Source organism: Lissotriton vulgaris, chromosome 10 (assembly GCF_964263255.1).
Source record: "Lissotriton vulgaris chromosome 10, aLisVul1.2, whole genome shotgun sequence".
In the NCBI taxonomy this organism is placed as follows: domain Eukaryota; kingdom Metazoa; phylum Chordata; class Amphibia; order Caudata; family Salamandridae; genus Lissotriton; species Lissotriton vulgaris.
In genome coordinates this window covers 599,815,475-599,828,441 of record NC_141698.1, presented here as the reverse complement: position 1 = coordinate 599,828,441, position 12,967 = coordinate 599,815,475, and the positions used below count along the sequence as shown (strand labels likewise).

The 12,967-nt window shown below is 41.1% G+C and overlaps 1 protein-coding gene across 1 annotated transcript in view; it reads left to right on the top strand.

Annotated features, from left to right (window-relative positions):
* LOC147688567 (multidrug resistance-associated protein 1-like) overlaps positions 1 to 12,967 on the top strand; it is a 900,980-nt gene that overhangs the window by 865,895 nt on the left and 22,118 nt on the right. The window contains exon 29 of the mRNA XM_086941435.1: positions 1,806 to 1,972. Coding sequence (XP_086797561.1) covers positions 1,806 to 1,972 — 167 coding nt within the window. The remainder of the gene's footprint in view (positions 1 to 1,805; positions 1,973 to 12,967) is intronic.

Here is a 12,967-nt window from a genome sequence, read left to right as displayed (position 1 = left end):
AGGGTTTTTTTTTTTTCTTTCCCCAGGTCCGATGATTATGCCCCTATACTCCATGGTCTAGTTCGGGGTCGGTTAGATCACGACACATATCCAGGGCCAACAGGCTGAAATATGCCTTGATGGAGTAAGATCTTCCTGAAAGCACCTCCCGGCAATTCAGTACGTCTGTCCGGGTGTAGGATGAGATCACACTCTGGTCTCTCTCTGAAAGGACAATAAGGTGGTTGGCTCTTTCTTGGAACGAGGATGTGGTAAAAAAAGAGTGCTTTCACCAAGCATCTGGGCTAGTGGTGAAAACATGGCACCAGACTTATGGAAAACATGGAACGCAGTGTCACTTAGGATGCTGCTGCAAAAAGTTCTTACCAAGTTTAATAAAAATTGGAGTGAAATTGTTTGTCTTTGCAGTGATTCAGCTACGTATACGAAAGGTTGTGTGAGGACCTTTCAAAATCAATACCTAAGCGAAGGCCTTCCCTGTAAGAGATCCTTACAGCTTACTAGATGGTATGCTGAAACCATATTTACAATCTTCAGAGTTAATGAAGAATGCTATTGACTTTGTCCATTCTGGTGCACTGTTCCGTTATGCGCACAAACTAAAATGCAAAGATTTCTCATTTTGTGCTTTGTGTGGCATCAAAGAAAGAGTCAACCCAACTGTGTCATTTAGCCAGTGGTTCTCAGTCCTACAGGTTATGAATTATATACTATCCATTTGGCGACCATTTACATAATTTTTTGTTTTAGTGATGATGCCAAAGGCAAAAATGTGAGAATCTTCGATTGCCTATTGATAGTGATGTGAAAAAAGTACACTCTACTGCATTCTTATATTTTTACTAGAAAACATGACTACTGTAGCGGACATAAAAAACTAGAGTCTAAAAAACAACCTTGTGTACCAAATGTTCAGCATAATTGGCGTAGATGTGAAACATCTCCTTGAGAGTAGGCTGGGCGAGACTTTTAGTGACTTTGGCACAGCAACATGTTCCGTGTTAGAATGATTGCCGCTTGGTAAGCAAAGAAATGTTGAGGAGCAGTTCATGAAATTTTATTTTACAATGCATGAGAAATGGCTTGCAATGATGTATAGAAATGTCCCTTCACCAACCATGACATTTTAAGTCAATGAAGCCTCACTTTGGAACTCTGCACAAGTTCTATATCTCTTCCGCAAGGGAAATTTTCACCAGATTTTGAAAAGTACTGCTTCATTGTTGACCGCTTCAATAACTCTGAGGGCATATGCGCCCAGTTTAAAGTATATGTTCCAGAACATCTGCCAGAAAATCGCAATTTTTAGGTACACCAGTAATGGCATGGAAGGCTATGTCAGTGGCCAGAGTTGGCAAATTGTGAACTGGCTGTTTTGGTGTTGCCTTTCTTAAGTGCCAATTTTGAGAGTGTCTTTTCACAGATAAAAGTTTACATGGGAAGGAAAGAGTGAGTGCGCATGACCAAAGCCTCTTTGAAGAATTATTGTATGGTGTAGTTCAATCATTTTAATTTGTAAAAATGTATTTGGACCTCCTATATACTGTACATACACTGTCTATATACCATACACTATCAGTGCAGAAATCAAGCAATAATAAAAGGAAAACATTCCCAAAACATTGTTCTGTTGTTTTTAATGGCGTGAAAATATGTAATCACTGATAACCACTGTTTTTAAGGCATTGAGATCACTGGAAAACACTGAAACCCCCCCACCAGAATTGCCCAAAAATAGAAACTGTAAACAGGAATGCCTAACTATAGTATCTACATTTTCTCATCTTTGTTGCTGTTTTTGACAGGATCCGGTTTTATTTTCTGGGTCTTTGAGGATGAATTTGGATCCATTTGATTCATATAGTGAGGAGGATCTTTGGAAAGCTTTGGAGCTTGCTCACTTGAAAAGCTTTGTGGTAGGTCTCCCTGATAAACTAGACCATGCCTGTTCTGAAGGAGGAGAGAACCTCAGGTAAGATAAAGTTGAAAGGCGATTATGTGGAAAATATTACTGTTTATGTAGAAACTTGTATTCAATTGGGAATTGTGAAGTAGGAGTATGTTGCCATACTCAAACTTATTAGCACCAGTATTGATAATTTGCTAGCGTTCTTGCAATAGAAAATATGATTATGGTACAAATTAATTTATATAATTGGATGGGCAGTTGCATGTTTTATTTAAAAAGAAAATTGCATGGCCATTATTAATTTTCACTTTTTTTAAACTAAATTTAATGTGAGGAAATCATTTCTGCAATTTTCTCGTGTAACTGGAATTCATGTCACTGGATCTTTGCAATGAGTCTGTCAACATTACAGTTCTTTGCTGATTGTCATAGTAAAAGTGCTTGTTGTGTTATTGAATTCAGCCCTTACATCCAAAACAGTCTTAGAGTCTAGGGAAGCTCATTGGCTGGCTCATGGCACAGATTTTGGCCAGTCCACCATGCAACCTTCTGACTGATGGGAGTTTTGATGAAGCACCACTGTAGTTAACCTCTGGTCCTGCCCAAACACGACCCGGTTAACAGTTGATAGATGATTTTTCAGGTTTGCGGTTTATACACTTAAACTCTTTTGTTCATGTTGTCTGCTCTTACAAGATGGTTTAGGCCTCAAGCATCTGCATGCATTATGATGCTGTAGCTTGGAACATTTTGAAGTTTCTCCATAATTGCAGAGCAGGCAGCTGACTTTAATATTAACTTTCATTCGTTTTAGAAATATAAAGAGAGGCAATTAACATATCAGTCAATGTCAATAATCAATGAGTAATGTAAATATTACTGATTTATGGACAGATTTCGAACAAAGAATCCTAGACTCTAATACAGAGGTTATATTACTGGCAGGGAGGGTGAAGGGAGGAGGAGGTGATGTCAATAGTGAAACAGATGCACTGGCACCGGGGCCCACGAATTTGAGAGGCACACCTCACCCAGTAAGAGGCTCTTTTTGTGATACCAAACCAGGGACTGGTTAGCCCAATTTCATTGCTTACTTTACGGCTCATGATGCGCTTGAGCACCTCATATCCTGACGTGCACTATAACAGAAATTCCTCTACTCCCTATGCTACTGACATCAAGCCAACCCTTGATGTATTACATCATAGTGGAGAGCTGTCTTTATACTGTGTTTCAGCAATTTTTGTGATATCAGCTTTATCTTGTATTATTGTTTTATTCTGTGAATTCCCATTAATATTTCATTTTACATGGTTTGATTATAATTTGGCAACCCATGTAATTGGGTTCTTCTGTTGCCCTTGTACACATCCCATTTATGGCAATTTTGAAGCCTAAGAATAAGCACACCAAAGTGAAAGCTGATTTTCACAAAACTTCTTACGTGGGAGTCATGACCTTTTTTAGATTGTCTCTACCTATCTTGTAAAGCTCTAGGGTGTTGGAAAGGAGGTTCACCCCCCACTGTCACCTGTGGACTAACTGATTAAGATATTGTATAGTAAGTAAGTCCAATGATGATGCATATGTGACATTCATGCCTGTTATGGTGTTGATCACGGTTAGGCTCAATCTTTAAATAGCTCATGCAAGATTGATGCTAAATTCTTCCGAAGAGAAACTGTCTTCCTTCCTGCAAGGGAAAAAAGTCTGACTGTCTCGCCAGCGTGTTAAGTTCTCATCCAAAAGAATACAGGATACAAAAGGTGAGTTCACTTATTTATTGAATAAGTGAGGAGCCACAGATGAAGCTGTTATCAGGCCTGAGCAAACTGTCCATCTGTGAAATCTGGACCACACAGGCCGTGTTCCAGATTCCATGTAAGAACACAGAAGACCACACATCTCCCTTCTTTAAAGAAAATTATTAACAGGACTTGTACAAATACATTCTTGAAATAAAGAGAATATGCAAAATAAGTTAACATAAATAACCAAAAATTGATGAAGAAGAAATAAAAGAAACTTTAAAAACACAAAATGTTATGCAGTAACATGTGGAATTATTTGCTCATAACATAATATTTACACCATGCTGGTGCATGTCTCTTTCTCGTATTAACACGGCCTCTCCCAACATTGGAAGAAAATTGATGACTCTTTCTCCAATTTGAATTTTTATGAAATGTATCTTTGGTGTGAAATGAAGAAGCACGATAAACATTACCATTGAAAACTTTCACAACTTTAGAAAAACTCCTAACATTTCCATCAGTTAACTCCACAACTTGTCTTCCAACTCTGACTACTCTCATAGGTTCAGAGAAATGAGTTTCACCAACTCTAACAAATCTACCCTTTTTTACACGTACCCAATCACCAACATTTATGGAGCAAGAAAAAGACTTGTTAGATTCATCATCCATAACCTGTGACTGTTTATTCCTCATTTTGGTAACTTCACTGCCTTTGATCATCAAATCTCTCATCCATTTTTTACTCAAATTGCACAAACTCTTCCTACCTCTCATTTTTTCAAAAGGTGATAAATCTTCTTCACTTCTAGGCGTATTCCTGTAATTCCATAACAATTTATTCACAGCATCATAGCAATTCTTACCATTGCATAAAGCAAGTTGCAACCCTTCTTTCAATACTCTAATCTAGCGTTCTACTATTCCATTACTCTGGGGATAGTATACAGAAGAGCGTTTATGTATGATGCCATGACTTTCAAGAAAAGACTTAATTTCCACTGAAACGAATTGTACACCATTGTCAGTTAGAATTGATACAGGAAAACCTTCCTTCTCAAAAACATCATTTAAAAACTGAATAACAACCTTTGAAGTAACTTGAGCAACACATTTAACTTCTGGCCATTGAGATAGTTGATGATTTAAAATAATTGCAAAAACTGGATTGTGACCAAAACTCATAGGTCCAGCAATATCCAATGACACACATTCCCACACATGATTAGGTCTTGAAATGGGAGCATGATGATAAATCAAGGTTTTCTGCCCTTTGTCACTGATGCTACATTCAACACAAGATCTAACTTTCCTTTCAATGCATCTATCAACAGCTGGCCACCAACATTCACTCCTAATTCTTCTCTTCATACTAGTCATACCAGGATGTCCTTCATGAGCAATATCTAAAACAATCTCTCTAAAATCACAAGGTATAACCAATTGCAAACCCCTCATCAAGATGTCATTCTGTATGGACAATTCTTGCGCAATTTGAAGAAAAGGTAACAAACTTTGAGACGCATCAGCTTTCTTTGGCCAATTAGTTTTGACAAAAGTAATTACTTTCTTATAATCTTCATCATTTTCACATGCAGCTCTCCATTGATCTTCTTTTATACACCCATTTGGCACTTCACAAATGGATATAACCTTTTCACAATCAGTATCATCAATAACTACATTGTCATCTTTAACTGGTAATCTTGACAAACAGTCAGCTAGTAAATTTTTTATCCCTGGAATGTATTCCACTTTGAAATGAAAATCTTGTAACTTATATTGCCATCTGGCAATTCTTGTCGTAGCCTTTCCACAACCCTTAGTTGTATACAAATCTACTAATGGGCGATGGTCAGTTCTGACTTTAAATTCTGTTCCATACACATACTTGCGAAAATACTCTATACCCCACCAACAAGGTAGAGTTTCTTTTTCAAGAGTAGAATATTTATCTTTTGCACCTCTTAGAGGTCTTGAAGCAAATACAATAGTCACAAGATGACCTTTTTGGTTCTGCATAAGCCCTGCACCAATACCCACATTACTTGCATCCAATATAACAACAGAATCACAAGATGTGTCAAATGGAGATAAAGCTGGTGCAGAAGCTATACTTTTTTAAAGAAAATCAAATTATTTTTTACAATGTAAATCCCAGGTAAACATCTGATGTTTTTTCATTAGACATCTCATATGAGTTGTTTTGTCTGCAAGAGATGGAATGAATTTGGCATAGTGTTCAGCTAAGCCTAAGAAGGACCTCAACTGATCTTTGTTTTGAGGTTCTGGGGCATCTTCAATTACTTTCACTAAGTTTTGTTTAGGAGAAATGCCATTCTTACTGATTGAATGCCCTAAATAGTCAACAGAATTCATGCCAAATTTACATTTTTCTTTAGTTAAAGTTAAACCATTGTCTTGTAGAATAGACAAAACTTTGTGTAAAACTTGTCGTCTTGAAAGTACAAAACATTATCCACATCTTTAAACAATTTGTGCATTACCCTCTGAAATACTGAGGAAGCAGAAACTAACCCGAAGGCCATCCTTTTGTACCTAAAAGCACCTTCAGAAGTGATAAAAGATGTAAGATGCTTGCTATCCTCATGTAATGCAATCTGGTGATACGCATTAGATAAATCTAATGTGGAAAATATGGCTGCATCTTTAAGTTTAGCAAACATCTCTCCAATATTGGGCAGGGGATGTCTGTCAACCCAAACATTGGAATTCAAATCTTCATATCCACACATACTCTAACCTTGCCGTTAGGTTTATGTACTACAACGACTGGTGAAAGCCATTCGGAAGACTCAATCTCCTCTATAACATCCAATTGACAAAGTCTTTCTAATTCTTTTTTAACAGCATTTCTTAACAATAAAGATATGTTCCTGACTTTATGAACCTTAGGTATGGCATTGTGTTTTAATATGATCTTGTGAACAAATGTTTTCAATAAACCTAAATGAGAAGAAAATACATTAGGAAATAATTTTTCCCAATCAGTTTTGACATAATTAGTGACCTGGGCAATCAAATCAGAATAACATATTACTTGATCAGGGTGATTGGGATCCAAGGTGATCATTAAATCCCGCTGTTGTGGCCAACCCAAAAGGCAGGATCCCTCTTTGGCTACATAAACCTTGAATGATATAGTTTTACCTTTAAAGCTCAAATCAGAAATAAAATAACTCAAAAGATCAATTGGTTTCTTGCCATACCCTACTAGTTTAATATCGGGTGGAAGCAAAGATATGCCAGGAAATTCTTTTAACCACTTATCACCAATTAAGGTAAGTCTTGCACCAGAGTCAGCGATAACTTTTATATCTTTGTTACCAATTTGTAACATACAAAATGGTGCATCTTTGATAGTTTCATCAATTTCGAATACAGCTAATAAATATTCAGATTCATCAATATCACTGGAAATTTCCTTAACTCTTTCTGATTTTGGATTAATAATTCCTGTATTTTTATACCTACATTTATTTCTATTCCTGCACATTCTGGCATAATGACCCTTGGATTTGCAATATCTACAAACTTTACTTATTGCTGGACAACGTTTCTCAGAAGCCAAATGTCCTGGGAAACCACATTTATAACAAACATAGTCTCTTCTTTCTGGATTCATACCAGAAGTGGTAGGATTATCTTCAACAATTTTTTTTTAACAACATGAATTTCAGAAGAAGGACTTTTTTTTCTGCCAACTCCTTGATGCCCAACTTCATATCTTCAAAACGATGGGCAATATCAAGAGCTTTTGATAGAGTTAAATCTTGTGCAGATAATAACTTCTCTTGTAACTTGGCATCTGCAACATTGTGAACCATCTGATCTCTTAGCATTTGATCGAGAAAATTTTGATAATTGCATTTTGCAGCTAAAATTCTTAAGTCTTTGACAAATGTATCAATTGGTTCATTTGCAAGTTGTTGTCTACCCAAAAATGTATAAGGCACCACAACTTCATTCATTTTCTTGATATATTGTTTGTCAAGTTGTTTAATAGCACTTTCATATACATCAACATCTTCATCAGAAGAATTGTCTCTAGGTACTAGGGGTAGATGACTTAATACTTGCCTTCCTTCAGCTCCTAAAGAATGTTTTAAAATGGCTAACTTGCGCTTATCGGTTTAGTCCTCACCTCCCATAGCTTCCAAGTAAGCTTCAAATCCCTCTTTCCATTGTTTCCATTCCAATGAAGGTTCCCCTGGTGAAGCTACAAATGGAGGAGGGGCACTGAAGGTTTCCATGAGTTAAAACGTATGTAGATGTTGTAAATTAAATAAATAAAATAAATAACCACCAGAAATTCTATGTATTAATGCCAAAATGCAGTGAGAATCAGCAAAGATTCAATGAAAATAAATCTGCAATGCTGTGTGTGTCAGCGTTAGGTATTGATGACACACGAAGTAATGCTAAAATGCTGTGTGTATCAGCGAATGTTGAGGCTAAAAATACAAAAATTCACAGCTGAACACCTTAAAAGTACCACACGCTGTGAATTTCAGCTGGCAAACTAAGCAACAGCGCTTGTGACGACAGCACTAAGCAACATAAAACGTGTTGCTCTCAGCGCAAGCCGTCACAGGAAGCCAAACGTTGCTAGGAAACAGCCAGCTCCAATGACGCTCCTAAACTCCAAGACGTCACAGCAAGCCAAACGTTGCTAAGAAACAGCCAGCTCCAATGACGCTCGTAAACTCAGATGAAGAAATCACGCGCATGCGTGAACGACGTAATAGAGGCTCGTGAGAAGAGCAGAGCACGCACAGGATTCCAGAGCGCGAGTCGAATCGATTCACACAGCAAAGATGCAAATAGGATAAAATTAGATACAGTCTCACCGGATTACTTGAAAAACTCCGGATTTTCAGGAAAGATACAGGAATCAGGAAGGCAGTACTCGGCCAGAACAACAGCCGAAATCGTTGCGGTGAAAGATCAACCGTCTCTTGGTCTGCATACAATGCAGTGCTTCAGGCCTGAAACTTCATGGGTTTGTTTCCATCATCGCCAATGTTAAGTTCTCGTCCAAAAGAATACAGGATACAAAAGGTGAGTTCACTTATTTATTGAATAAGTGAGGAGTAGCAGATGAAGCTGTTATCAGGGCTGAGCAAACTGTCCCTCGGTGGAATCTGGACCACACAGGCTGTGTTTCAGATTCCATGTAAGAACACAGAACACCACACAGCGCTTTGTCTCCTCAGCAAGATTTCCTCAAAGTTTGAACCCCTCCCCTCTCCATTCAACATGTATGTGGAATCTCTAAGCTCTCTTCTAAGAACCTGCGCCAGCTCTCTCTACTTTCACGCTAGTTCTCAGGTATTTATGAAAATCTCACCAGAGAGAATCGGCTTGCATTAGTTAATGTAAGAGTTGTTTTACATGGTGCAAACTCCACCAAGGCTGGTTTCAGAGAGCTGTACAGTGCATCATATGATGATCACTCAAAACAAATTGCTTTGAAGTTATTTGATTCATTTAAAAGGTAGCAAAAAGTTATTTGGCTATACCTACTGGCAATAAAATACATACATGTGCACAGTGTGTCCTTATGCTTGGCAACCTATCCCCTCAGGAACACTGGCAAAACTGAAGATGAGATGTAGCTGAGTGCTATGGGCCATGACCCAAGAGAACTGGATTGGGTTTGCAGGCTCCTTGCTATAATTTGTTGTGTGATCCTGGGAAAATCACATAATCACTCTGTGCCTCAGTTGCTTTATCTGCTAGAATTAGTTATACATAAACCGGCTAATCACTTTAGAACATGTTTTGATAAATGCACAACTTATGAATCTGAGGCATGAGCAGCTTACCTCACACTCTGCTCTGAAAGGTTGATCTAGCCCCGGGCTAACCATGATAAAGGTTCAGAGCTGAAAGCCACAGAGGAGAGTAAGGCAGTACGGCAGCGTTGATGCGGAGTATGGATGCCAAATAGAGGAAAGTGGCAGGTCACCCGGTGCTCATTTAAGGAGTATGAAGACAATTAAGTGAATTATTTGACTATCTTGCTGGAGTACAGGGAGTGTGAAGGAAAGCCTGTAGGATCTTGTGTTTTTTGCATCACATAACAAAATGTAAATGAACTATATGCATTCGGCAGTCAGGAACACAATAATAAAGTACATTTGGGGTGTGGCCAAGTGTCAAAAATGGTTGCACGCTAGTGAAGCTTCGAAACTATCTAACCTCTGCTGCTCATAAATCCGTCATATAGATCCGTTCCATGCAATGAAATGCATAGTCCTTCAAGCCTGCAAGCTGTAACCAACATGGACGGAGAACAGCCGTTCGTCACTGACTTGCATTACCAGCAGTACCGCGAGGGGACGACCACAGAGGTGCCGAGAATTGCAGTAAGTGTCATAGAACCTTGCGCGCACAGTGGTCTGGTCCCCCAGGTGGCAACAACAGGCCAGTGCCCGTCTGCAGTCCCTCGCTGCAAACACCGAAACTACAGGTGCCTCAGGCAGAATAGGGCGAGAGATCGAGGTGGTCCGAGTTCGCAGCGCAGACCTCGCCTGGGCAGCCTGATTCAAATGCTGCATACTGAAGTCGCTTACTCCAACTTCATGGAGAATGGCGTGAAAGAGCGGAATGGTGGAGGGGTGGCTAGCAGAGACTTTGGCCCACCCTTTCAAAACTCTGCAATGGACCTCTAGTGAGTGAACCCAAGATCTCTGCCTGATACCACTGCGCCTAGGACAAGTACAGGCCCGATATTGGTCCCGCGGCCCATGTGCAGTGGGGAACTGAGGTATCCGCTTACATGTTTGGGTTGAAATAAGGAAACAAGTGGCCAACAGCTCCCAGACAACCGTGCCTTAACGGAACCCTACTGGAGAGCCATTTGGGGATACAGTGATCGCGGTCTGCACAAGCGGGTCCCTCCTTCCTGGAGACTCTCTTGTAGACCCCAAATGCTGTCAAGGAAGGTGAAGCATCAGTAGACTGACAGGAATATGGGCCCCCATATGGACCAGCAGTGAAGCAATTCATGTGTCCGATCCCCCGGGAGTTCCACAACACCCCTGTTTGAAAAGTGCGATTGGCAAGACCGTGAAGCCAGCATCATACTCTAGAATGCAGAGGGGTTGGCCTGGGTCCATCTCCTTACTTAGACATGAAGGGGCATGGAACCTGAACAATCACGTTAATCCTTTCCCCATACCCCTCGGGAGAACCACGTAAGGTCGATTGGAGCTGGCAATTGCAGCACTTCAGAGGCAGGCGACGGGCAGCATCCTGGGGGCAAGGGGCGACTTGAATCAGAAGACTTCTCTCCCTCTCTTTAGTGGCTTACAGGAAGTGCAATGTCAGGGGCCAAAGGATCTCGAAACAACCACCAAACAAAACTTGATAAAAACGCCATTTCCAAGACTGCAGATACAGGTGGAACAACCAATGCTGATGGGATGCCGGGGCAGCAACAAGGGACAGAAGATCCTATATTCAAAGACATTATGTAGGCCATCACAGGAGTGCCAACCTCACTCAAAAGTAGAATGGACTCAATAACGACCATAATTACACGCATCAGGGGAGACCTTCAGAAAATGAGCGAAAAAGGTCAAAACAATGGAGGGTGTTACGACTGAACCCTGCCAAGACTTCAAAACCATGCAGCAACAGATCGAACATCTCCAAACAGTGAGTAAAGCATTGGAAAGTAAACTGGAGGATTATGAGGGAAGGTCTCGCTGAAAAAATGTTAGGATCCGGGGAATGCTGGAGCGAGTGAAGGGGTCTACACCTGACCTTTTAGTTGAAAAACTAATCACTAATAATCTCCAACCTAAAACCATATCCAATTTCTTCTTGGTGAAAAGGGCGCATCGCATCCCATGAAGGCAGACCTAAATCAGGACCCCTCCCAGGCCGCTATTGGCGAGACTCTTCAACTTCAGAGACCGTGACATTGCCCTGCAAAAACAACAGTTGATGGACAGAATGCAGAACAATGTCATACATTCACCCCAGCACAGAGATCTGAGCCTAAATCCATAGTTTGTTTGCTCACCATGCCATTCCAGTTTGAACCTAGCCATATGAAAATCAGTCTTGACCCTGTGTCCCATGGGAACAGTCCAGCCCGAACTGCCCCACAACTAACATCGACAATAGTGTTGTGACCTTTTTTCCTGATTTCACTGTGAGTGTACAGAAGCAATGATGCTCCTTCCAGGGAATTAAACTCAGGCTGGGAGATAAAGGAATTAAGTACTCTGTGCTGTTCCCGGCACGATTGAGGATAGAGGCTGAAGGAAAGACATGGTTCTTCGACACTCCAGAAGCTGCACAAGAATGGTTGGATGGATGGAGGCTGTCCAGAGGTGGTGGTTCCTAATATTCAAACGAATCAGTCTGCAGATGGAGCAAGTTCAGATAATTGGAGTGGTGGGGCCGTCTTGGAACTTACAAGAGGCAGGTTCATGCCTTGTGGGACCGGATCAACTCACGTGGCAAAGCAACTGCTCGATAGAATTCTGCAACACCAGCTAAGTGACTTTCATAATTAAAGTACCATAATCGCATGGAAATACACTCCTCTAGTAGGGCTAGCGGTGGGTTAAGGTACAGAGGTTCCAGCCCCCCACCACATTAGTATAGTTTTCAAATGAGGCGACAGGCACTCTGCATAGATGGCCACAAGGGGGTGCCTTTGGGCCAAGGCGTGCCGCAGGGCTCGTCATTGAGCCCAACCCTCTTTGATATGTATGTCGCGCCTGTTGCCTCGATTGTGGAGAGCCATGGCCTCCAACTGGTCTCCTACGCCGACGACACGCAGCTGGTGATCTCCCTATCGCAGGCGCCCTGTCTTGCTGCCAATGGCTTCCGTTCGTGCATGAAAGATCTTGCCGAATGGATGGCCAATAATTGCTTGAAGCTGAACGGCAGCAAGACAGAGGTGCTTGTGGTGGGGAGAGCCCAGTCTGCCTGGTCGCCGGCATGGTGGCCTTCCTGCCTTGGACCGACCCCAACCCCATGCCTAGAGGCGCGCAATTTGGGGGTGTGGTTTGACGTAGGTCTCACATTTGGCCCCCAGATTAATCGGGTGGTGGGAGTCTGTTTCGGGATTCTGAAGAAGTTGAGAAAGGTCCTGGACTTACTCCCGCTTGAAGCACGTCAAACCCTGGTTCATGCCCTGGTGACAGCTAGGTCGGACTATGGGAACCTACTGTACCTGAGGGCTCCAGAAAAAAGCATGGCTCGCCTGCAAGTGCTGCAGAATGCGGCAGCGCGTCTGATTCTCAGACTGCCTAAAAGG